At 39.5% G+C, this 27800-nt stretch overlaps 1 protein-coding gene across 3 annotated transcripts; it reads left to right on the forward strand.

The window, feature by feature from the left end:
* The first annotated feature begins 350 nt into the window (after positions 1-350).
* LOC144017038 (stereocilin) lies at positions 351-26255 on the forward strand. 3 transcript variants are annotated; one of them, XM_077518282.1, is made up of 30 exons: positions 351-460; positions 2125-2232; positions 2332-3444; positions 5257-5281; positions 5382-5928; positions 7191-8078; positions 8157-8219; positions 10732-10857; positions 11079-11245; positions 11320-11506; positions 12088-12203; positions 12368-12500; positions 12570-12752; positions 13771-13809; positions 13891-14067; positions 14199-14348; positions 15642-15700; positions 16232-16355; positions 16484-16566; positions 16663-16786; positions 16969-17174; positions 18344-18446; positions 18539-18710; positions 18880-19043; positions 22455-22610; positions 22688-22830; positions 23564-23712; positions 23928-24025; positions 25119-25266; positions 26112-26255. In XM_077518282.1, exons 2-30 carry the CDS (start codon positions 2160-2162, stop codon positions 26198-26200), a joined length of 5805 nt encoding a protein of 1934 aa, XP_077374408.1. In that variant the 5' UTR covers positions 351-460; positions 2125-2159; the 3' UTR covers positions 26201-26255. The 3 variants fall into 3 exon arrangements, with proteins under 3 accessions (XP_077374408.1, XP_077374409.1, XP_077374410.1); XM_077518283.1 differs by having other exon boundaries at positions 18539-18701; XM_077518284.1 differs by having other exon boundaries at positions 18356-18446.
* The last annotated feature ends 1545 nt before the right edge of the window (positions 26256-27800 follow it).

The following is a 27800-nucleotide window of genomic DNA, read 5'->3' on the forward strand; positions in this document are numbered from 1 at the left end:
CTTGGTCCTGTTGGCCCGTACTACTCAGGTCAACACTACACCCCCAACAAAGCCAAACTCCCACGGTGAGCCCCTGCTGAGAGACAGCTCAATGGGGCATTAGACAGTAGGAGGCCACGGACGGATAGACAGACATGGACGTGATTAATTCATCCAGATTTTCGCTCATTTGGTGAACTCACAACCTTTTCTCTTCAGAACTCGGGAGACAAAACATTTGTTGTCCATCAAGTTACCTAACAAAGGCAGAGGTATCGATCCCGGTTCGCACTTTTTAAGAAAACATCTTTGTCCATAACCTCTTGCGCTGAAACCCTGCTGTCGATGCAAATAAACACCGGTGCCAAGTAGGAGGGAGGGTTCAGGGAGAGTGAAAGCTAAAGAACAGAGAGTTTGGTGATACCAACACACTGAAGATGATGCAACTCACTTGACACTTCAACAACTGAAAGAGTCGAGGGTGAGTTCTTTAATTTCTTTCTTATAATCGCAAATATTTGAAGTACTCGTCTCGATCTGAATCAGGAAGAAAAGAAAAAAAGGAAGACAGTTTTTGACCAGTGTTGTTTCAATCAATTTTAACAATAATGCAACATGATTTTCACATTTATTATTATTATTATTATTATTATTATTATTATTATTATTATTATTATTATTATTATTATTATTATGATTATTATCTGCGATTGTCTGGCAACCAGTCCAAGGTGTCCCCCGCCTACTGCCCAGAGCCAGCTGAGATGGGCGCCAGCACCCCCAGCATTCCTTGTGAGGAATAAGCGGTCGAGAAAATGGATGGATGGATATTATTCTTCTTATTATTATTATTTTTTTTTTAATTTTTAAGAAAAAATGAATTTTCACATTATAAAGTGTATTTTTTTTTTTAGGTACACAAGTACATAATGATTACAGTCAAAGTATTATACAGAACCTGCAAAAGTTGTATCAAAACAATTGGACTTCTTCAGTTCTAAGTTTTAGATGTGGCGTATGAAGCATTTTTGATTAAAGGTGAAAAATGTCAACAAACAAGAAGAGGTGTCTCAGTTCAATCTAGATTAGTGGTTCTCAACTATTTTTTTTTATTGATGTAAGCCTTGTGAAACATTTTTTTCAGCCAAGTACCCCACTAACCATGCAGTGAATTTTTTTTTGTCTGATTTATTAAAGATTGGAACTTCATTTGGTCTTTCTTGAACCACGGAATTTGGAAATCAAAAGACAAAAAAAAAAAAAAAAAAAAAAAATTAAAAAAAAAAAAAGAATGAACTAAATTACAAATAAAAAATTGTACACATAAAAATGATCACAATTTAGTGTCATCCTTTGGGATCATAGTAAAGATCACTTCTAAAAAAAAAAAAAAAAAATCATTAACTTAATTTTAAATACAATTTTCAAATGATTGACAGGTGATCTTAGATGGCATATGACAGTTTGGGTCGAAACATTCTCGTTTGAGGAGACTGGATTTGTAGGACAATGAAATTGAATAGCCTACTGAATATAATATTCATTTTATTAATATTTACATAATGTAATAATGATTTTGAAAGGATTTTTTGAATGGATGCTGATTTTTATTTATGTATTTATTTATTTAAATCTTGTGTACCCCCTTCATGTACCCCCATTTGAGAACGACTGACCTAGATGACTGAGGATCTACAAAGTACACAGGAAATTATATATTTTATGTCTTGATTATCAATGTTGAAAAGAATGTCTGCATGGGTTTGTAATGTCTTTAAAGTACATTTAGGAACGATCGCATGAGGTCAAGTCTTGTTTCATCTGCATGAAAGAAGCTTCAATCGATCATACGATGCCAGCATAGCACATCATTTGCGAGCAAATAATCCTTTTTTTGGAAAACATCGATATGAGGCGTATAAACAGCATTGGCCAGTTTCCAATTATAGTCGGATTGCTCGTACGTGTTTTATTAGCCATGCACTGCAAGTGTAAGGTGATGTGGCAGACGATCATTAAGATTTAATCTCCTTCTCCTTTACATCTCAGGTTAATCTTTTCGGTGAAAGTAAACAGAATTGCCTTGTTTTCCCTCCCAAAAAAATCTATTGGAATTCATCATGAAGAGTGATTTATTTCTCACAGGAATGAATTGAGAGACTGCGGACAAAAGGCCAGGCATGGCTACTCTTCGATTTACAAGCATCCTAGTTTGTGCTGTTTTACTAGGACAAGGATCCTCTGAGAAAACAGGTTAGTGCAATGTCAATATAATTAAAATGTGTGTTTTATTTCCACATTTAGCTCCTAAATTGTTCTTTGTCTTTGCTGCCCTGAATGGTGATCATTCAGCAAGGAATAGGGACCAGCAAAGAGATGTCATTCTCAAGGAAATCCTCTCAAAACTGAGTCAAGAAGGTGCTCGGAATCCGCAAAAGAGCTCTCGGGAAACGAGCAAGGATGTACTTCTGCACCCTTGGGTGAATCGTATTCTGGGTGGCCTCCAAACACTGAGTGGACTACTTCCCGGTACGAACCTGGCTTCACTAAACCAGCCGATTGACCGTCGTCGTCTATCTGGTTTCCTCTACAACATCTCTCAGTACCTCCAAGATATGAGCGCAGGACTGGAGGAGGCGCCTTTGGATTGGGATGACGAACAGCTGTGGGAGAAGGTGCTCTATTTCTTCCTCCAATCCGAAGGGAGTGCCGCACAGTGGAACGGCCGAGCTCCGCCTCGACCCAGCATCCAAGTGAAGGACTGGTTTCTGTCCCTGAGAGGGAGCCCCCACTGGGACTGGCTTCTGGGGCTCCTGCAGAGCCTCACGACCCTCCTGCGGCGTCAGCCTCACAAACCCATACTGACTTTGTTGTCTCAGAACTGGAGGACGGTGAGCGCCGTGCTGGAGGCTGCTTTCCAGGCGCTGATCAGCGGGACGTACGGGCAGGCCAGCGCCGGCCTGCAGGGCTTCATTTGCGCGCTGAAAGGTCACACGGATTGTCCTTTCGGGGTCGGTTGGCTTCAGTATTTGCTCAGCTTCGTAGAAACGCGCAGCTGGAGGCCCGTGGTCAGTTTGCATTCGGCGCGGGGACATGCTGAACGTAGGAGAGGCTCGAGTGGACGTATTAAACCCTTCAGCTTGCCCCCTGAAGCTATGAAGCAGGACGCTTTGCTAAAAAATCATTTTTGGGATGACACCGGCGAGACGCAGGATAAGTCGGATTCAATGCGAAGTTTATTCCTGCAAGCGCTGACACGCTCAAGTGGAGGCAGTTTGGCCCAGGAGAATCTAGCTCTTGTGCAACGTTTGGATAGGCTCAGGATGGGCCTTCTGCACAGAGTGGGCAGCTCTGTTTATGGAAACTTGAGGAAGAAAGTATCGCAAGTTACCATGGCGATGCTTGATGATGTCAGCGATGTGGTGGACGTGTCCCAGCCCAAGAGAAGTGGACAATGTTCAGTTGGTGAGTGTGTGGGAAGCAGTTGAGATTAGAGATAAGTGGGCATCGTTTAGGGTGGCACAGTAGCATTTTTTCCCATTGAGAAATACAGTTCAACAAAAATGAACCCATCCCAATAGATTTATTAGAAAACCTTGATTTTTCTGGCATACGACTCTACAACAGCAAATGATATTTGTCATTGTCAATGTCAACAAATCCATTTGATGTTGAAAGAAAACAAGTCTATAGTTCACCTGGAAAAAAAAATCTGAAAATTACTCTTGTATTTACTGAGAAATGGAAAAAGACTTACTATTTCTTAACGTACTCATTAAAGTTGAGCACTGTGCAAAATGTTATATCTAAATGACTGTACTATCTATTACTATTTTTGCTATATTACTATATACTATGACTATTACTATCTATTAATCTATTTGGTTGACCAGTTTGTCAAATGTTTTAATTTTACATGATGTATGCAAACTGCATTTTCAACTCAATTTGATTTATAGAACGCTTTAAAATACAAAAGCGATATGAAACAATAAGTGATTATAATATAGTTTAAAGACAATAAAAACAAACAAGACACCTAAGGGCTCAAGTGCCCTGCAGTTTTGAACGTCAAGGAATAAAAATAGGTTTTAATGCCGGTTTAAAAATGGACAGTGAAGGAGCTTGTCTAATGTGAATCGGGAGGTCATTACATAATTTGGGGACATTCCGCATAAACTTTGGTACTTGGGAGTCGGGGTGATTTTTTATTATTTTTTTTGCATTTATTTGGTCGCAAATATTTGAGATAAGAAAACTCTATGGTGGCTGTGAACTGAACTGAAACATAAAATAAAGAAAATTGCATGTTTTGTAATTCAAACAATGATGTAACTTTGTCTTTAAATCCACTAGATTAACACATAATGTTATCATCTATTGACGGGCTAACAATTAGCATCTTAATTATCACACTTTCAACAACAGATATTTGAACACAAATGGTGCAGACATAATAACAGTACTCACAGGCATATTTTCTTTCTCCTCTGTGAAAATTAGGGTGACCATGTTACCATTTCCAAAAAATAAAAAATAAAAAAAATAAAGAGGACACTTGCCCCAGCCTTGAAATTGCGGTACCAGTCACAGTTACACAGTGTACTTCACCTCCTATTAGTCACACGATTCCAACCGGACGTTTTCACAAATTAAAAAAAAAAAAAAAAAAAAAACCCGGACGCCCGAACAGGACATAAGAAAATGGTCTGTCCTCCCAAAAGACGACGTTTGGTCACCCTAGTTGAAAATTACTAATATTACTGCAACTTGCGCGATTTACAGTAGTTGTTAAGCTCTTCTCATTTGTGTCTGCATGGCAGTATTGTACTGCCCTCCAGTGGCTAAGCCGCAAGCAATATTCTGTCAATCTTCTTCTTTTTTATTTTTTTTTTAATGTATTTCATTTTTACAAATAACAGTATTTTAAAAGACTATTTTCCCAATAATAATAATAATAATAATAATAATAATAAAACATTAAAAATGTTTGTTTTCTTGTGGTGGGGTGACTGGACCAGATTAATGGAATTTTCATTCACGTCATATGTATTAGATGAAAAGTGGCTCACTGTTTTAGGTCAACCTGGTCACTTGAGTATCTTTTTGGATTTAGCTAATCTCTTTGCCCTTTCATTGTTATCAGTAATATTATATCAAGGGATTTGCTGGATTTTCTGGCGGATCTGTGTGTTGCATAAGATATGGTCGTGTGTGTTGGGTGTGTCTCTTTTTCCAAGTTGCACTCCTGAAATTTGTTTTTATGTCTCTCTTAAGGCGACCTGAGGCAGTTAATCTTATGGTAAGATCATTGAAACACAATACCGTATTTCCCACGGCCAGAAAATTGTCTGTAAATCTGAGTAAGATAACTGATTGTTCTTATTTTTGTGCAACTGTAGGGGTATCAGACATAATGTGACCTGGAATACTCAAGCTTTGGGTGTTAACACCCACGGTCTCCCAAGTTCACTATCATTCCTGTCCTGCCCCTCCACTTCCAGTGATGAAAATAGCTTCCGACAAACACCTCTCCACTTAACCCCGAAATCCTCATCGTCCCATCAAATGAATCCAAAAGGCCTTCCTGATCAGCGCAATCAGCCTCAACCAAGAAGTGAGAGTGTCCTACAAAAAGAGATGGAGTACTCAAGCACTGCAGAAATTCTGGAGGCGGCGTGCAATGAATCCATTCCCGGACTGAGCGGTGTCTCCAACTTCACAGTGTTCCTCTACTGTAAACTTTTGGAATGGGAGAACGGGTCAGTGAGTCCCGCTGATGGAGAAATGGGTCTGGACTTGCACGCCACATGCTCCGATGCAGCTTGGTACCTATCTGCGGCCGAGGAAGACTTCCTGTGGGTTCATGTGTGCAGTGAGTTCTTTGCGCATGAATTCAACAACACAGTCTGTGCCAATTCCTCTTTCTGGCTGCACAGAGCACATCAGGTGAGGCTAACTGAAGTCATCAGTGATTCCCAACCAATGTGCTATGGCACAGTTGTGTGCTGTGAGAAATTATAATTGCCGACACTGCCGATACTTATCTTCATGCTTTATGGTCATGTACTCCAGTGCTGCATTTCTGGACTAAAATCTTGGAAAAGCTCGCTGATATATTAAACTGTAGGCTTCCTTTATCTCCAAGATTGTGTTTACTAGGTGACTTAACAATAACTGAGCTACCATGTAAACAATCTCAATCTATATTTATAGCCCTTACTATTGCTAAAAAAATAATCCTTGTCAATTGGAAAAATAAACAATCTCTAAATATCGACCACTGGTTAAACTTACTAATAAATTATATCTCAATGGAAAAAATCTCTGCCTTAAATAAAAATCAAGTATCAAGATTTAAACAAATATGGTCTATGTACATAGAATATTTTAATCTCAATTTGGCAACTTAATTCTGCCTGTTCGGCACGGTAGTCGAGTGGTTAGCACGTCCGCTTCCCAGTTCTGAGGTCTCCGGTTCGAGTCCAGGCTCGGACCTTCCTGGGTGGAGTTTGCATGTTCTCCCCGTGCCCGCGTGGGTCTTCTCCGGGTACTCCGCTCTCCTCCCACATTCCAAAGACATGCATGGCAGGTTAATTGGGCGCTCCGAATTGTCCCTAGGTGTGCGTGTGTGTGTGTGTGTGGATGGTTGTTCGTCTCTGTGTGCCCTGCGATTGGCTGGCAACCAGTCCAGGGTGTCCCCCGCCTACTGCCCAGAGCCAGCTGAGATAGGCGCCAGCACCCCCGGCGACCCTTGTGAGGAATAAGCGGTCAAGAAAATGGATGGATGATTATCATTATCAGAGTGGCTGTTTTTTTTCTTTTTTGTTTGTTATTCACAGAAAAATCCCCCCATTTACTGTTTTTGTGCTTAGCTAAAGCCATGTCTAAAACGTTTGACGTGTGGTGGAAAAACAAGCAAAACATTTCTGGATGGGCATATTGCAAATTTTCACTATTGCAGCAGAGCTCAGTCCATCCCCTGCGATTTGCTTTGGAACACTGTACTGTACTGTATATTGCATTTTCTCTGCCAAAACAGAACTTTCAACACAGCATGTCTGCCATGTTTTCGTCGTGTGTCTCTGTGGGAAACTTGCGTACACAGTACACACACGCAGAGTGCGCGGGTGTAGTGATGTTAATTTTGCAAACGCATTGCTGGCCTCGTTGCTAAATGATAACATGCAATATTTATTCCTCACTCACAGGCTGCCAGGACACACAACTATCATGCGTTTAACCAGACAAGCATAAAGCAGCTGTGTGTGCACCAATCGAGCGGTACGACAGGAAGCGCAGTGCCGGAGGAAGGCTGCCTCGCTCAGTTGGGGAGCAGGTTGGTGAGTGCCAAAGCTTTCCGCCGTTGCTTCCTGCCCAACAGTTCAGCCCTTGTTTCATCTTTATGCGGGGGAGAAGCCCCAGATTCCCACCGCTCCTTCCCAGAGGGCAGCTGGGCCGCCGGGTACTGCTTTCGACAACACAACCTCTCCCGTGTGGATGCCACGGAGGAAACTTGTGAGTACAAGGAGTGGGCTGTGGAGACATTCCTCAGTGCGACCATGTTGGAAGCGTGTGGGCGGACGCACGGCCTGAGAGAGCACATGTGCCTGAACGCATCTCTCTACAATCAGCTGCTGAATTTGATTCCCAGCTTGTCTGACTTTTGTGCTGATCTCCAAGCAGAGGTAGACGACAGCAAGTGCTTAATTCAGAGGTTTTTTGACATGCTCCCTGCCCAATATGAATTTGATACAACACAGTTGTGCGTGAACCCGGCCCCTCTGATGTTGGACGTCTTACACAAGCTCAGCGTGTGTCAGGTTGAAGGAGGGGAAAGCCAGTGGTTTTTTGTGACGCTCGGATACGTGTTAAGAGTTCTGGACTTTGTGGTCGGCCTCTCTTCGGGTCTGGATGAGGGGGAGGGAGAGGCCAGGCAAGGTTTGGGTCAGGCCATCCTCCTCTCCAGTCTCCTTGACAACGCATCCTGGAGCTCGATGCAGTCGGAGGCCTCCACCAGCGTCCTTCACACTGTGGGAGTCTTCCTCCGTCAGGAGCAGAACGCAAGCCTCAAAGAGGACATGCTGAGTTGTTTCAGCGTAAAAACAACACACATATCCACACACAATCTCTGCTAGAAGGCTTAATTAACTTATGTTTTTGCTTTTGCTCATCAGCCTGTCTTGTGGGACCTCATTGAGCAGGACAACAACTCGTCTGCTTTAAGGGTTCTATTGCAGGTATAGTGAGCCTAGCTACAGTCCATTTGACAAGACATTTGACATTGTTTCCTAAGTACCTTAGCGTGCTATGAAAGATCATCAGCTTTGACTAGTGAACATTTCATAAAAAAGAAGTTTCAGGCTGTTTGATGCACTCTGATTTGATGTGTATTATCAAACTAAACATAAAACAAAGACAATTACGTGTTGTGTATTTAAAACAACCACATAACTTTGCCTTAAAGTCTGCTTCTTGCTAACTAGGGATGTAGCAATATCCAAACATCACAATACGGTAAATATCACGATATGAACCTCATTATATGATTAGCATAATATTGTGAGGAGATTGGCAGTATAAAAAAAAAAACTAATTATACTGTATAAAAACTAATCCATCCATCCATCCATCCATCCATCCATCCATCCATCCATTTTCTTGACCGCTTATTCCTCACAAGGGTCGCGGGGGGTGCTGGCACCTATCTCAGCTGGCTTTGGGCAGTAGGCGGGGTACACCCTGAACTGGTTGCCAGCCAATCGCAGGGCACACAGAGACAAACAACCACTCACACTTACAAGCACACCTAGGGACAATTCGGAGCGCTCAATTAACCTGCCATGCATGTCTTTGGAATGTGGAAGGAGACCGGAGTACCCGGAGAAGACCCACGCGGACATGGGGGGAACATGCAAACTCCACCCAGGAAGGCCAGAGCCTAGACTCGAACCGGAATCCTCAGAACTGGGAGGCAGACGTGCTAACCACTAGACCACCGTGCCACCTATAAAAACTAATAATACTGTAAAAAACAAAAAACAAAAAAAACAAAAAAAGCACAATACAAAGACACCCTGGACTGGTTGCCAGCCAATCGCAGGGCACACAGAGACGAACAACCACTCACACTTACAAGCACACCTAGGGACAATTCGGAGAGCTCAATTAACCTGCTATGCATGTCTTTGGAATGTGGGAGGAGACCAGAGTGCCTGGAGAAGACCCACGCGGGCACTGGGAGAACATGCAAACTCGACCCATGAAGGCCGGAGCCTGGACTCGAACCCGAGTCCTCAGAACTGGGAGGCAGACATGCAAACCACTGACCACCGTACCACCTGACTAAAAAATTCTCATTTAAAATTAGACTGCACTGATAAACTAACCACCAGAGGGTGCTAGAACTGCACAAAGGGAATGCAACCTCACCTTATTAACTCATTCACTCCCAGCCATTTCCACAGAAGCAATTCCGTTCTCTCCCGACTGTTTTACTGAATTTTGACTGATTTTGCAAGGCCCACAGAATATTGTGTTCAATTGCTATAAAAGCATGGAACCTATCAAAAGAAAGATTAAAGTCTCTTCTTTCATCAGGAAAAAACAAGTATGTTTCTATCTGTTTCCGTTTTGCAGCAATTAGCATTAGAAGAGAGTTAGGTTTAATCAGTTTTCACAAATCTATTTCAAATTCAAAGTAATTTAGCTTTTTTTTCTAGATGGCCCTGGTTGATCTCCTTTGCTCTGCTGCCACCTGCTAGCCATTTGTGTAATAACTACCATTTCTGCAACCGTTCTTTGCAGTTGAGAGGCTGCATCAAAGCCTTCTGTATGCTCTAGCATAAAAAAAAAACAACAACAAAAAAAAAAAACAACAACGTATAAATACGTCTTTGGGACACTTAAAACATTTAAAAAAACGTATTTCTATGTTATTGGGAGCAAATGAGTTAACAGATGTGCTGCTTTAATATCATAACATATCAACGATGATATGGTGGCAATTTTAATATCGCCAAATCACAATATTGCTGTTATTGTTACATTCCTAGTGCCAATAACAATGCAGAACCCTAGACGGACAAATGAATAGCATCAATACAGGCGGTGTTAAAATGTTTCTGTGCAAATGATGCAGCTACACATGAATAATGTCATTTCTATTCATTTCATTCGGAAATGGAAATGAGGATTTGAGCCATGACTGTTTTGGGTTACAAACGTCACAGAAAGGCCCTGCGATTGGCTGGCAGCCAGTTCAAGGTGTACCCCGTCTGATGTCCATAGCTAGCTGAGATAGGCTCCAGCACCCCCCGCAACCCTTGTGAGGAACAAGCGGTTCGGAAAATGGATGGATGGATAGACGTCACAGAAAGAATTTATTTCATATCTAAAGGCACCCCTGAAAATTCACAAGTAACTGACATCCCTTTTGAAAATGTTTGTAATTGTGTTTATTTGCCACAAGATGGTAGCAAATCACTACATAAAGCTCCTCAACTCATATCAACATATTTCCTTGACACTAAGATGCCACCAGATGGTGCCTAAGCAATATTGTTCTTACTTTGGCCTAGTATACAGTATACAAAAACAGTGAAAAAGAGGATAGGCCTTCTGTCGGTTCCAAGTGTGACATTTTTGTTAGGTGGTGGTAGATTTAAAAAAAATTTTTTTTTTTAAATATGTACCTTGGAAGGTTGGGAAATACTGATATAAGACATTTTCATTCATTGATCTGTTTTCCAGGAATACCTCCAGATGCCAGACGATAGCATTCGCACTCTGGTGATGGCCGCTAAGAAAGACGCCGTCAAGCGGTTCCTCTCTCATATGCATCAAAGCTGGGATCACCTTCAAGTCGAAACCAGTCGGGTTTGTTAGACTATGAAAAATTTTCTTGTGGCCCCCCTTTGTTGTCCTGTTCTAAAAGCATTTTATTGTTGGTCACTCGTTTGATGGGGAAAGTAAAGTTGTGTTTGACCTATACAGCAGATGTTGTCATGTGATATGTGCAATCTACTTCGAATGTATAACAGATGATCTGTTTGAACCAACATCTGTTTTTGTCCTGTTAATCTCTTCCCCGATGTCAGGCTTCCCAAAAAGAACTGCAGGCCATGGAAACAATGACTGCTGCTTTTATCCATAAATTCCCCCGAGTGACCCCAGAACTCTTTGTGGACCTGTCCCAGTTCCTCCCGTTCATGTCTGTCTCCGACATCATGAGCTTCCCAGCCTCTGTCATTGTGAATGACAGCGTGTAAGTTGCTGACTAGCAAAATTTCAAATGCAGGCGACAGCGTCCTGACACGAGACTTTCGGCTTCATTTGAAGGTTGGCTGCCATCCGTGACCACAGCTCAGAGATGAAGTCATCGCAGAAAAGGGCATTTGTAAAAAGACTTCTACAATCAAGTGGGGTGGGTGATGTCCCCACCTGGCCACCGTACTTCCTCAGCTCCATCCTCCCACTACTGCCTTACCTTCCAATCAGTCGTTTTCAACAACTGAGATCACAACAGGTTGTTGAGATATGCTTCACAATCATTCGAAATAGTGAACCCCTGCTATTCTTCAGGGATAGCGAAATTCTGCGACTCCAAATAAAAAGCATTGTAATTTCCGATAGCTGCCACAAGATGGCGGCCAAGAATTTTTCTTAGTTTGTTCATCTTAGTGACATGGCTGAACGGAACTGAATTGGATCATCACGAAACATTACGGTTATACGTGACTGCAAAATGTAATGAGTTTTTGAGGCGCCCCATAAAATGTACTTTTTTTTTTTTTTAATCAAACCACAAAAATAAAGTACAATAGTCAAAGAAGAAGCAGGTGACTACAAAGAAGAAATGTGCGAGAATAGTCGTGTAAGGATATTTTGAAAGGTTGTTGGGAATCAACAGAGACTCTCCATCCTTTGCTTTCTTGCTACAAGTACATTGAAATTATAAATATGTACTGTATATACCATATTGGCACAGTTTTGTGAAAGTGTCACAAATAGGCAAATTCACAAATGCCGAACTGTGAATATGCAGGGGTTCACTTTAGTCATTTCATGCTAACAAATATTCTTATGACTGTAAAACATCTACTTTAGCTTACCCCACTGGTGGAGTTGCTGGGCAATAGCAGCCTGGATGGTGTGAGAGGACGCCATGTTGTGCGGACCATTTTCACCAGGAACAACAATGTCACTGTTGATAACATCTCGAGGTGGGACAGTTCAATCTTTGTTCATTTTAATGCGTAATGCAGTGGAAGACAGTGAAAAACATGACTTGTAATAATAATAGGGATGATAAACAGCATACTAGCACATGGACCTTAATTAAGAATGATATATATATATATTTTTTTTTAACAATGTTGTTTTGCAGGCTAGGAGTCCTTTCGTGTTACTTGGATCCACTTGACCTGCATTCATTTCTTTTGGACTCGGCTCTGTCACCCACTCTTCAGAGGCAGCTGGTGAAATGCGCGTCCAAGGGCTTCATTAGTTCTCGTGGCAGGGTGAGACATGCTTGTGCATATCATAAAACCTTCCTAGAAACTGTGATGACCTGTCATTATTATTGACAGCTTTCGTCCTGGTTGGTCCCAGCAATGCGGACGTTGAATGCCAGCAGCATGGCTCCCGCAGAACTGACTGGCCTCAGTGCTCTCCTCCCACAGTTAGGAGCGTCCTTCTTACTATCGCTTCCTTCACAGCAGCTCTTGGAGCTCCTCTCCAAACCAGGAATAGACAGATTTTCTCCAGCACAGGTCTGTGGGAGGGGAGGGTTGTTTATTCCCCACATGGATAAAATCCCACTGTCACTATGGCTCAATGTGGGTTATTGTTATAGTTTTTAAAATGTCATTATAGTTAGTTTTTATTTCATTTTGAGTTTTTTTTTTTTTTTTTTTTTTAGTTCTAACTTCAACATCTTTTGGACAATTGGGTGCCATTTCAGCAATTCTCAGTGATTTTGTCATATGCTTTATATTTGATTTTAATTTTAATAAAACGCAAAAAGCCCCCCTCCAAAGACACTTTTCCTATGAGGGTTAATTAATTAGTTTTCTGGTTGACTCTGTTAGTTTATATTAGTTTTAGTTATTTCAAAAATGCTTAGTTTTACTTTAGTTAGTTTTAGTATTAGTTTTTGTTCGAAAAAAAATACTTGTGTGCAAGATCTAATAAACAGCATTGTAAATGAAAAGGGTAACACACTTAGTATTGCATTTCGGCTGAATTAAATGAAAAACAAGGCGGACCACTGGAGCCAAAAGTCAAACACGCAAATATGATCTTCAATATAATATATATAATATGATCTTCTTTGCAAACTATAATTATAGTTTTGTAAATGTAAAATGTAGTTTCAGTTAGTTTTTGTTTTTAAAAAGCATTTTCGTTTTTATTTTATTTTGTTAACGAATTTTTTAATTTATTTATTTATTTTTAGTTTTTCATTAGTTTTAGTTAACAAAGACAACCTTGTTCACAATTGACAGCAGTGTAATTGTAAAAATGACCTCAATGTATAAACATTAAATGAATAGTCATTAATATATACATATATATATTCTACATGGACATTTTTTTAAACTGAATCAGAGTTCTCACTTACACTGTAAGAACATACAAATGCAACACTTTTGGTATTAGTTCATTTTTCTGAGTTGGACCCAAAGAGTTGATCAGGAAAATTGTTGCGTTCAATAATGGAATAGATTGAGTTAGCCCAGCCTAGCTCTCATTGGTTTGTTTGTTTTTTCCCCTCATGTCTTTTTCCAGGCTTTTCAAATGTTGTCCAAGATTTCAAAAGACACCAATGTAAGTTAACATTTGGAAGAATATCTTCGCCGAATATGGGTCAGCCTCACTCTCACCTCAATATGTGTGTCTTCCTGGCAGCTCACAGTGGACAAACTGTGCCGACTGAAGCCATTGCACTCTGGTCTCTCTCCTGCTGTGCTCAGCAGCCTCCGCTGGTCTGGGATCAGTGAAACTTCCCACTGTCAGTGTTGGAGAAGCATGATGACAGAGCTGAAGCCTGGCCATAAAGCATTGCTATACAATGCAATGCAGGAGGTGATGGGGCTAATTAACTCGTTTGTTGTTACTCTTCTTTTGTCATCAAATTTTAAGCAGGAGACACATTGTGAGAGGGAGATAACAACTAGACAAAAATAACAATGACCTTCAATCATGTTTTCTGTTAGGCTTTACAAAGAGACTCCCCCAACATCACTCAGCATGTAAACTGTCTCCTGCCATTAATCCCTCTGAGGAAGCTGACTGAGGCCCTGAAGAAGGAAAGCCTCCCGAGAGACATCAGCTTTTACCGACACATCAGCTGGTCATCACAGCAGGTGTGCATTTCACTTCACTAACACTTTTTCCCATTAACATGGCAACAATAAGTTGTTATGATCTTGCACAAATGATGAAAAAGCCAACCATTAATCATCACTGCTTCCCTCCCATTAATATGCTAAGTCATTGGATATGCTTCAGATGAGCCTTTCAGAATATTAATGCGCCGTACGGGCCAACCTCCATCAAGCTAATTAGTTTGGCTCTGACATAGCGGTGTGGAGGAATGGTCGTATAAATTAATAATGGGCACATTAAAGGGCTTTTGTCACAGACAGGGCTCTCTTAAGTTTCCTTCAACATGTGAGAAGGCCAAATGGCTGCAAGAGAGTCTTCAAATCAAAGGTGGTGGCAATTTGAAACTTCTGGTCCTATGTAGTATCACTGGCGTCGGGCCGAAACCTCATAAGTACCAGTTTGGCAGATGTCCTATTTATTTATTTATTTATTTATTTATTTATTTATTTATTTATTTATTTGTTTGTTTGTTTGTTTGTTTATTTGTTTATTTGTTTATTTGTTTATTTATTTATATTTTATATCTCTATTTTTGGTCAGTTCACATGTGTGGATACCTTTTTTTTTTTCCAAAATTATTTACTAATCTAAAGTGTTGAAATGGCTTTCTCACTTTGATGATGCAATTTCAATGGTTGAACAAAGATGTCATTTTTGGGGTCTCAAGAAAATTTTGATTTTGACTGATTTTGCAAGACCCACAGAATATTGTGTTCTATTGCTTTAAAATATGGAACCTACCAAAAGAAAGATTAGAGTCTCTTCTTTCATCAGGAAAAAAAAATACATTTCTGTCTGTTTTTGTTTTGCAGCAATTAGCATTAAAATATCCGCAAGTTTCATCATTATTCACAAATCTGCTTAGAATTGTGGGGAGACCGCTTGTTTTCATCATGGCCCTGGTTGATTGCTATACTCTGCTGCCACCTGCTGGCCGTTTTTGTAATTACTACCATTTTTCACCCATTCTGTGCAGTTGATAGGCTGCATCAAAGCCTTTTGTATGCTCTAGCATAAAAAATAAAAAAAAAACGTCTAAATACGTGTTTGGGACACAATACTTTTAGAATAGAACATATTTATACGTTTTTGGGAGCAAATGAGTTCAAGAACGTTGCAAGGTTAGTTTATGTTGATTATGTAAATTTGGCCCTTACAAAGATAGGCCACACTTTGCCCACCACTGCGCTATATGCTGTACATCCATTATAGCAACTATAGTTCCTTTTATTCATTCAAGTTTTCTTACTTTTTTTTTTTTGTCTGCACAGGCTCAGCTTTTGTTTAAGTGGATACACAACTCTAAAAACATCACCGACAAGATGGTGAGGTAAGTCCAACTGGAATGTTGGGTAATTGACTAGAGTCCATTCACAATCCAAAACCATCTGGCACAACAGTTTGTATCTGTGTTGAACTGTACTGCATTACAGTGGTACTTTGAGATATAAGTTGTAATTCATACAATGACCATGCTCGTATCTCAAATTATCTTTCTACATTGACCATCACCAGCCATTTTGAATCTGGGAGGAACTTTTTTGTGACTAATTAGGCTGCAAATGTCTACCAGTCTGTTAGACACTTTGTAAATAACAAATTTGCCCATTATGTTGTCATTAATAAATACTGATATCCATCTATGTGAAGACACGCATAATGATTATGATTTCTCACAAGAATTAATTAATAATTTAACACGGTAGGAAAGACATGAATCGCAATATGCAACAATTTATTTATTTAAATCTCTGCAAGGCTTTACATTAGCAAATGTTCACTTCTACACCATTCCTAGGAAATCACAATGTCCCATCCAGCATCCACAATTTGTTTCATGTAATGACTTGTGTGTTTGTAGAGACCTGGGCCAGGTTGCAGTTGGAATGACATGTGACTTTTTGAAGCTTTGGAGCAACAGCACTGATTTTGTAGAGCTGCTTCAGTTCGTCACTATGTTGCCAGTAAGCTTGAGACCTGCTCTGGTAAGAAGTTAACTCTCCACAACTCTCCACTCTCATGCTGTTTCCCAATTCAATGACTTTCAGATTTCCATGAAAGTGTCTCCAAAAATATCCTCCGCGCTAACTTTTTTTGTGTATTATTTGAAAAGAGGAAATGTATTGTAGAGCAAGTGAGAAAGCATCCTCAACTTGACGTCAGCACTTTAAGCCCTTGGTTTTCTGCAACACTACCGCAAGTATCTCCTTTTTTTGGAATGTAAATTGATTCTTTATTTAAACCATTTACAGTTCTGACAAAAGCTGATACTTATGCTCTGTTCTCTCTCAGAGTGACAATGATAGATGACCTTTCCAACACATCCCTCAGGGCTGTTCTGGACCATGTTCAGGCACACTTCAGTGATTTCCTCCAACTACCACATTACAAGCAGACAAACATGGCCGAAAAAGCTGTAAGTGAATGAATACTAGACCTTTCATTCATCATTTACAGTCATTCAGGTGTCATTATCTTTGTAAGCACTCATCAAATGATGATGAGATGATTTTGAACCAGCTTCTGGATGTATGTTGAATTTTTAAAATTTACAAGATTTTAAGATTAATATTTACAATAATATCTGGTGCTCTGCAGGGTTCCGCTTCTCATAACGGGGGTGAGATTGATGGCCCCGCTTTGGACTTTCTTGGCCCTCTTCTGCCTTTTTTGGATAGAGACAGTTTGGCTCTGGTCGACAGAGGTGCTCTGGCTTTGCGGCTGGAGGAGATGAGGAGCTTCTGTCTTCCTAAAGAAGCCTTGAGAGATATCAGCACCCTGCTCACACAGAAAGACTTCATGGGGTAAATGATAGGGATGTAATGATAAATATCGTGATATTCTGATATTAAAACTGCCACAATATCGTCGTTGTCATGTTCACGATATTTAAATGCAACACATCTGTTAAAAAAGTCAGGTTGATTTCCATTTGTGTAGTTCTAGCACCCTCTCGTGGCTAGTTTTTTTTTTTTTTTAGTGTAATTTAATTTTAATTAGGTATGTTTTGGCCCTTCTATGTTTAAAATCTACACTAATGGTCAGATGAAGGGAAACGTAATATCCCTGTGAATCAAGTCAATATGTGGAGGAACTCAATGTGTGTGTGTGTGTGTATTACCAACATAACATAATAATAATAATAACATAATAATAAAACATAATAATTATATAACATCACTGTTATGTACAAAAGCACAATATTGTGCTTTTTTTTTTATTTTATTTTTTTTTAGTATGAGCTCATTTTTTACAATATCGCCAACCTCCCCACAATATTGTGAGCTTCATATTGTGATAATATCATATCGTGACGTTTGGATATCGTTACATCCCTAGTAAATGAAAGCAATAAAAAGCAATAAAAAGGTCCTTACTAACATACGAAGCATGTCAAGTGATCATTTGAAATAAAAACATACTAAGAAAAGAATGTGGGGTATTACTTGTTGACTGGAATATAAATGTAAACATTCTTAAAAGCAAGACTATTTCCTATTTCCTGAGCTAGATAAAGTCCATAAAATTCATAAAATTATTTTCAATTAAAAAACTAGTCAATTAACTAAGAATTTATCGTTAATTGCACAGTTTTAATCATAATTTCTCAGTAATTTTAATTTTTTCCTCCCCTAGTTTTACAGTTGCATTTTACACTTTATTCCCTTAAATAACAGACAAATATTTGTGAAATTAAGATTCATTTGTGAACATATTCTAAAATTAAATATATGCATTTCTAATGTGTTTCTCGGTAAAACAATAGAAATATTCAGTGTTTTCACAGTTACAGTGACTTCATGTTATTTTACATTCAGCATATAAGATCAATCTATTTTTGAAAATTAAATGATATTTTAAAAATATAAGGAAAATCTGTCAAATCAAATACCATAAACATTGAAATTCTGTTATTTTAGGATTTTTTTTTTTTTTTTTTTTTTTTACAGTGTACCTTTTCAAAATATGATAGCTTATTTTATAGGGAGCCATCCAAGTGGCAAGCTGGAGACATTGAACATTTGGGAAGGTTGGTGTTCTCCCTATCACCAAAACAGATCAACTCCATCCCACTGGTGAGCACCCATCAAAAAAGACCCAAGCACAACAGCTATTATACATTACATTTTGCCACATAGCTGTCTAAAATGAGTGTCCCCCTGTTCAGAACGTGTTGAATAAAGACACAGTGGAACAGGTTCTAGTGGGTCAAGAGCGCTGGGAGGACAGCGTGGTGGGGGTCGTCTGTTTGAAGTGGCGCATGGACCAACGTCGTCAAAGAGAGAAGACGCACAGTCTGATGCGAGGGATCGTAAAAGCGCAAGGCAGTGGTGCGAAAAGTTCAGTATTTTATTCTGTATCATCCATCCATCCATCCATCCATTAAAAAAATGGTCTAACCCAGAGTTTGGGGTGACCCAATTACAGACTGCTAAAATCATCAAATGCAAGTCAAATCATTTTGAGTGATTAATTAATTAATGTAACTGATGTGTCTTTTCGTATCAGTCCCTAGCTGCGCAGACATCCGGGGTACGTTCCCCTCCGCATGGACATCCTCTCAGTTTAGCCGCATGTCACAAGTCGACCTCAAGGAGTGTGTCGAAGTCTTCGGCCAGGATACGTCATTAAGCTCCGAGCAGCGCCGGGCGCTCTGGGTCAAACTGAGGCAGGTAAGCAGTTGCGAGAATAGGCGAAACAGCATGCCAACTTCTATTTTTGTTCATGTGATTTTAATTTGGGTCTGTGGAGGGTTTTTGGCTGGGATAATAAAAGGGACTCAACTGAACCCAACCTCTTGCACCCAATAAAAGAGATACAATGCCTGACTTTTAGTTTTCCGACCTATTATACCTAGTCAATGGGACTTGATAATTCATATCTGCACAGTCTAATGAGCTCCAATGCAAGTGCTAGATTAAAACTGACACCTTTACAAAGATAAAAAGGATCAGCTTTGAATAGAACTGTAATAATGTGGTTGCAGTGTGTAGCGGTGTAAAGGGTGCACTTCATTCTAGTGATTTGTCGCTTTTTAGGGTAATGAATCATTTTCAGAAACTTAAACCGAAGCGTGTGATTTCTGTGATCCAATGACTATAATGATGTAATAACGTAAAGTTATAATTAAAGATGATGAATACAATGGATATTATTCCGGTACAGTATTCTAATAAACTTTGGTGGGTTAGAAAAGTAAACAAACTAATTACTTTAAACCTATTTTATTAATTCTTTTATTAAAATTCCCAAGCAGTCTTGCCATAGAGCGGTTCACTGTATCGCAGATTTTTCAATTGTACATATCTGATTATATATATCACATTTTTTGTCTATACTGTATTGCTAGCTAGTGTGGTAATCATTTTTCTTTTCTTTTATAGCATTTATTGCAAAAAAATCTTGACAATAATATGTTCTATGCAGCCCCACTAGTCTAAATACGATATTCTAGTTACAGTTTTTCATGATTGTTAATACACAGAAATCTAAACTTTGGCACAATTTGCACAACCTTGACTTCATGTACCAATTGCTCGACCCGAATTGTCACTACTTCACAGTCCCTTATGACTCCCTTAGACTCTGACTTTCCTTCTTTACACTCTGACACCAATTGCAAATCAGCTTGTTGTCTAAATACTACACACAATTCTCAGTTGTTGCACACACCTCTCATGTAAAAGCTCAACGCTTCAACCAACAATACACTCTGCAGTCAATTGCACATTAACTTGTTGTCAAAACACTACATGCAATGTTCTGTTGTTACACGCACTTCTCATGTGACATCTCAGTGGTATCAACCTACAACACACAAGTGTTCAAAACTCAACACATTCAGGTCTGGTGAGCAATTAGCAATCAGGACTGCAGCATATGTGTCTTGAGCCGCCTCCTCTGTGTTTGGTGAATGGAGAACCTTGAAGAGATCAACCTGAGAAGGAGAAGTAGCGTGAGAGGAGGAGCAAGAGGAGAACAGAGAAGACTCTTTCCTCCTCTTGCTCCTCCTGTCCTGCTCCTGCGGGAGCAGGACAGGGGGAGCAGGAAAAGGACAGAGAGGAGCAAGAGGACAGAGAGGAGTAGTAGTAAGAAGACAGAGAACTATTGTATCCAATTAGATTTGGGCCACTGTGATAGATCATGTGCTGAACCATGGTTTGAGCATGAGGGAGGCTGGCTTGTGGGTCTTGCTGCTGGCCTTCCTTGATGACTTCCACAAACAACTTGTTCCACCAGATCACATTGATGACCCATAAAGATTTACTGAAATTATGTTGTCTTCTGGGACAATGTGAGTTTCCACCGTGACCTGATTGTACGTCAGTGGATCCAGGACCACCCACATTTTCGGGTGTTATTCCTCCCGCCATACTCTCCATTCCTCCACCCCATAGAGGAGTTCTTTTCTGCTTGGAGGTGGAAGGTGTATGAGCGAAACCCCCAGACCCAGGTCCCACTTGTCCAGGCCATGGAAGCAGCCTGTGATGACGTCAGCCTCAAGTCCATTCAGGGATTCATACGCCACTCAAGGCGGTTCTTCCAGAGATGTCTAAATAGGGAGAAGGCCTGACAGAAACCGAAGGCATCATGATGCTTGATCATGATTATATCTCAGTCCTGTACAAAAATAAAACATTTTTGGCTGCATATATGTGTGCTGTTTTAAGTTTGTTTGATGAAAAAAGTAGGCTAGACTCAGTCATTTTTATAAATGGAGACATATCTTATTTTCCAGAATCATTGTCATTAATATGGCGTGTTCCATTTTACAATTGTGTTTTCAATTTTGCACTACAATGTGCTGTAGAGATTTGATGGCAGGAGTCTTCTTGCAAAGGGCGTCTCAGGTTTAGCATTTTGTGTGTGCGGTATTGAGAAATCTGTTATTGTATTGAGAAACGTGTGTTGACAATCGTGAAAAACTGTAATATTGCATTTGTGGAATATGAATTAAGCAGCAAAATCCAGCAGTTTTATCAACATCAGAATGCAGCCATTTTGCCACTTGCCGTCTAGTGAAAATGAAATCACAGTAGCTCAGGTCTCAGGTAACAACTAATCACAACTCAGGTTCAGAAAAATGGTGAGCCGTGATTGGTTGTGGCCTGAGCGCTGAGCAACCGTGATGTCATCTTCAGTCGACAGCAAGTGGCAAAATGGCCGGCCCCTGAGATGGATAAAAACGGCTGGATTTTGCTGCATAACTCAAATCATTCACAGCATGCATGGATTATATTATTTTTTTTCACTCACTCACTCACTCACTCACTCACAGAAGCTTACATGTGTGAATAAGTGAGTGGAAAAAAAAAATTAGTGCGTGCTTTCAAATTCCGCGAGAGTGACGACACGCAGCTGACAAATTCGCCTGGCCCTGTTTGCGACACGCCACCCCCTGCTCTGCTATTGGCTGGAAGGGTGTAAACACTGTCTTTCCACAGAAATGTCCCGCTGTTTACAAAACAAACACAAAATGGCAAAATACAGGCTGCGGAGGTGGGGGTTTAGGACAAAATCACCACTAGAAATTAAGAGAAGCCCAGATCTGTAAATTGAGAAGTAGTTTGTTTGTTTAAATCCCGTATTAAAAAAGTGCATTTTCCTGAGTGAAATTGGTAGACTGGGCCTTTAAGGTTGTCTTCATCTTTGAACATTTTTATAAGGTCTTGAAGACAATTTTAAAGCAAGACAAATGCATTTAAACACAAAACAATGAGAGAAAGAGCGAGAGCAAAACCAGTGAATAAATAATGTGTTCAAATAGTGTACAAATGTGTAAATAAATAAAGGAATAACTTCAATAAAAGTTTTTTTTTAAAATGCAAGATGCAAAACTGAAACAATGGAACAGTGGGGATTTACTGTATACACCTCTTTGACAGGGTCAAAACTAGCTCTTGTATTGGATCACATGACATTTTTGCAGGTGGACCTAAAGATGTCCAGTAAGTGTTGCAGTCCACTTGGTCTCAATCATTGACAGCCGAAAACAGTTCATGGCATGGCCTACAACTGTGTATGGTTTAATTATCAGCATCTGACTGTGATTGAACTATATTGCTGTTCTCTGTCCACTGCAGACGTTCAATCCAGTGAGCGAACTCAGAACAGATGAGGTTCTGGCTCTCGGTTCTCTGGTGACTGAGATGACAGTCAGAGAACTGCATGGCACCTCTTTGACTGATCTGGCTGTTTTGGCCCATCTGGGGACACTGTCACCTTGGCGTGCGAAGAAGGTCAATTGAATTTAGTTGATGCATTGACTTATAAACTAGCGAATGTGTGTGAATGTGTACTACTTTTGCCTTTTCAGATGAGAGCAGTCATTTCAGGCGTGTTGCAGAAGCGCAATCTGAAAATCGAGCAGTTATCTGTTGTTGATCTGGCGACATTTGGCCATCTGGTCTGTGGACTGTATCCATCAGAAATTAAAAGAATAAACGCTTACAACCTCAGGTGAGTTAATTAACCGTGTGCTTTTCAAGTCCGGTCAATCCTTGCAAACTACTGTAAAAAGCCAATTTGGAGCATTTTGAGTAATCTCTCAAGACTCGCACAATTTTGTGTTCTGTGAGGATGTAGTCAAGTAGTGTATGTAGTCTGTGAGGATGTAGTAAAAAAAAAAAAAAAAAAAAGTAGTGTCTCTTCTTTTATCAGTTGTTTTTCATTCCTTAATAATTAGCAGTTGGTTGAACTAAAAACAACAGTTTCTGACCAAAAAGAGCTTAAAACTAGCTTTTCGTCCAAAGTAACGTATCAAGCATAACAACATGCTAACGTTTCTCTCTCTCATAATCGTCATGACAAGCTTATGTTCACCCCAATCATTATTTTTGACTCAGTAGTTGAATTTTAACTTCACATACAAACTGTGTAAGACCCTATTGAACATCCTACTGTTTAAAAATAAAAGTTACGTACATATCCGTTAGTGGCAGTAAATGGTTGGATTGAGCAATATGCAGTAAATGTCCACGGCAGCGACTGAGTTAGAAAAGAGATATTAAGGCTGGGCAAGCCAGTGAAAAAGTGATGTCGTTTGCATTACAAGTTATAAATGTTCTTGTTGCCCAGTTGCCGCACCAACACACCAACTAACAGATGTACCTAGAAAGTGGTGGAGTATTCTGTAAACATTTTGCAAATGCTCAGAGGAGTAAATCCGGAACCTTTTTTCCTGAAACGGCAGCATGGCGGTGCGATTCCTGCGGGAAATGGCCTTGCCATGCACAGAACAGCAGATGGAGGCTTTGACAAGTCGTTTGTCCAGACCTGAGGCCTTTGGTCCAGTCAGTGCTTGGGGACCGGAAGTTTTCACTGAAATTGGGACACTGGCAGGTACAGATGGATGTAATATCCCAAAGGATCTTTTGTTGCCAACATTTTATTGTCCCTCATCCAGAGTGAGGAAGGACAATTCTTGATGGATTGGAACAATTTAAAAAAATATCTCCTTGGGGTTTGAAAGTAGAGCTGAAAAAGTTTTGAAAATTTCTATTTTGAGCTGCATTAATGAGCTAACTACCATGTTTGTGAAACTTCTGTATGCTCAGCGGGCCTGGAAGACATTGTTTTGTCAGCTCTGACACAAGAACAAGTGGAAGGAATTACCACTGAAGCGATCAGCCTGCTGTCACCAAAAAAGATGGCAGTAAGTTCCGCCTTTGATTTCATGCAAGCAGTTGATGTCAAGCTGATTACACCGCATCTCAAGACTGAAGTCTTTTTTTGTACACTAAAATATTCCCTTTTAGCTCCATGTTGGAGGAACTCACATTGATGACACAACATCATTTGGGGCTTCATATCAGTGATTCAAAAACAAGAAGACATTTTAGGAATTGGAAGCTCACTTTCCGATGTTCTCTCTGCGCCCGAGTGGCCTTTTTTTCTCTGGCTTCCTGTCACTGTACAGAAAAAAAAAAAAAAAAGGGAACCTCTAAGCTTGAGCACATGCGCAATATACGCTGGTCAACCTCCATTTTGGTTGAATTTTGAAAAATGGGATGGATGGATGGATGGATGGATGGATGGATGGATGAGAAATAAACTTTTGTCATCATAAACCTGGCAACGAAGTGGCAATATTTGAAACAACATTTATATAAAATAAAAGTAATCACAGTGGTATAGAGGATAAGTGGTTTGCAAATCGGCTTCACAGTTGTGAGGTTGGGGGTTTGATTCTGAGCTCAAGTGTTTGCGTGGTCTGTGGGTAAAAAACATGCATGTTAGGTTCAGTGAAGACTCTAAATTGTGCATAGATGTGAGTGTGAATGGTTGTTTGTCAACACAGTGGGTATAAAAAGTCTACACACCCTTGTTCAAATGTCAGATCTGTGACGCCAAAAAATGAGACTAGGATAAATCGTTTAAAACCATTTTCCACCATTAATGTGACATACAATATAATCTATACAACTCAATTGAAAAAATAAATAAATAAAGAGGAAGTAAAAATAAAATAACGTGGTTGCACAAGTGTGCACACCCTCTCAACTCTTAACCAATCAGATTCAAGCACATGTTAAAACTGGGAATCAGCCCACACCTGCCACCTTTTGTAGTGCCTATGATTAACCAAAATAAAGGCTTTTTATTAACATGTTTGCTTTCTACCAGAAAGGTGCCTTCCAGGGAATTATGAACAGTTCAAAATAGCAGTCAACGCTAGCACAAAACCTTCAGGCTTTTGCTCAGAAGTAAAACTTACAGTATTGGGTTTTATTTTGTGTGCCTTCCAGGTGGTGTTCAGTGGTGTTCAGTTGTCCTGGCTGAGTACGGAGCAGGCGTGGGCTATCACTGAGGACCAGTGGACCGAGCTGGACAACGAGCAGAAACACGCTGTCAGACTCGCTCGTTATGAAGGAGATGTACTGCAAGAGCTGAGAGGTTGGTACTGACACGATGGGGTTATTTTTGGTAAACTGAATTAATTTATTGTGTTCGTTACGTTACTTTAATTCATTTTAATTATGTGCAACCATTGTATAACATTTGTACATGTTCGAATGAAGGCAGTTAAAAAGACTTGTTTTCAGTGTATCTATGAGAAAGGCTTCGCTTTACTTAAATGAACTTTGAATACAGAGATTTCTTTACTTGTACCTATACAAATACAGCCTATTTAAATATTTGAATAAAATATTTTTTTTTTGGAATAAAACCTCTGCTTTGTTTTTTTTTTTTTAATTCATTTAATCCCCCATTTTTTTTAAATGCTTTGTCCTTCTGACTTAACTCCCCAAAATGTGTTTACATGTTGTTTTGTTTTTTAACATTTTATTTTTATTTTTTATTTTTTTTATAAAAGAGCATAAAAGAGCTTTGATGCTGCTTCTGATATGAAGAGGTGGCTTAAAGCAATGGTAGTTATTACAAAAACAGCCATCAGGTGGCAGCAGAGTGTAAGAGATCAACCAGGGCCATGTTGCAACAAGTTCTTTTTGTCAGTGTTTTCATCAGGAATGTGAATATTGATTAAAAAGTGAACACTTGGGCCTACTACGCAACTGTATTTTAATCTTGGTCATCATGAGGGTATTAGGGATTGCTAAATTATGTTTTGGTTGTTGGTGTAAAAGGTTTTTAGAACCACCAATTTATATCACATATTTGGAATGCTAATGTTTGTTTCTAAGCAACGCCTGTGTTTTTTTTTCTTTCTTTTTCTTTTCTTTTTTTTTTTTTTTAATGGTGTGAAGCCAGCACTCATGAAGGTTCTTCTGCCTCCACAGGGAGAAACTCGGCTCCAGCAAGCCTGAGCACTGACCGCTTTGCCTTAAGCTTCATGGTTTCGAGTCTCTGGTTATGGCATCTCATTTAAAATGTGTCAGCATAATTGATTAGAATTTGACCTCCCTTTTCATCCACACATTTGTACATAAAATAAACATTGTGAACTGTTTTATTGATTCTATGTGCTGATTCCTTCACTTAACTATGTGCGAGATTCAGTCTAATTGCGTTTTCACAAAATGTAAATTATTCAATGCTTGATAATAAGTTCTAGATCAGTTACTATTAAGAGTAAATATATTTGGTCTATGTTGCGGATGTGGTTACGTAAATACAACTTCATGTTTTGAGGATTAGAATTAAAATTCAAGTTCTGTAATGCCGTTTCCGATGAGACTACTAGCTGTAGTTACTATAGTGGATATAAAAAGTCTACACAGCCCTGTGTCCCCAACACATTGGGGAAAATGTGTTATGGTCTGATTAAACCAAGGTTCAATTTTAGTGCATATATAATTACAAAAATTATGCAAGGTCCAAAAAAAGTCAGTGTTTGCACAAGGCCTTCAGGCTTCTGCTAACAGCAAAAAAAAAAAAAAAAAAAAATTACTGGATGGAACTGAATTTTTCTGTGGCTAGAGGCACATTAAATCATGGCAGGTGTGTGCTGACTTCAATTTAACATGAGTTTGCTGCAATCTCTCTGATGTAGAAGGATAAACGTTGACTTGAAGTTTGCATTTTTCTTTTTCTAGAATATCGCCTGACACACCTGCTGTACTGTTGTGATGAGTTTATGTTTGTCAGTCATAACTGTAACTGTTATTTCCTCGCTGAGCAGTGAGCATGCATGTGATTGAAGATGTGATCCATTTGATGTCATACATGGTTACATTCGTCCTGAACTGTACTGTTTGACAAACAATGCAACTTTGTAAGGAACATTTAAAAACACATTTGACCTTCAAGGCACCTACTTGGCATGCGTGGCACCCATCATGGGGTAGGGTGCAAGGACGATGGTGGCACATCGCAAGCTTTTCCTTTTCTACTGGTTTTAATCTAAATATGTATTTCACACAGTTTCAACAGAACAGCAGCTCTGACATGCATATTACAATGGTAAATGGAGACTTGAATCATGCATCGCTCTATCATTGGCAAACAGCTATATACAACATGCAAACTAGTCTCCAAACTATGGCTCGGGGGCTGTTTGTGGCCCACCAACCAATTTTAAGTGGTCCGCAACATATACTAAAAATGACATCTGCTTCTAAGTCTGTTATACTGTTATATACTGAGTTTTTCTAAAGATGCAAATGAAATATTTACAATTAAACAAGTAACACTTCTCTTCAAAACATTGCAGTGAGTAAAGATAATTAATTTCTAAATGGCAAAAATTGTTTCTTTCACTTTTGGCTTCAAAAATTGTCATCTTACGACAGATTGCTCCTGTTTTGTTTCTGAATGTAGAGATGGGATTCGACTGATCAGTAAAGGGTATTGACTACACCAAATCTCGTAAAATCCTAAACCATAGCAGTTTTCGAAAGAAAGAAAGAAAGAAAGAAAGAAAGAAAGAAAGAAAGAAAGAAAGAAAGAAAGAAAGAAAGAAAAAAGAAAGAAAGAGACAAACAAACCAACCAACAAACACTGTAATACAGTATATAAACAGTACACAA

This window comes from Festucalex cinctus, chromosome 4, assembly GCF_051991245.1.
Source record: "Festucalex cinctus isolate MCC-2025b chromosome 4, RoL_Fcin_1.0, whole genome shotgun sequence".
NCBI lineage: Eukaryota > Metazoa > Chordata > Actinopteri > Syngnathiformes > Syngnathidae > Festucalex > Festucalex cinctus.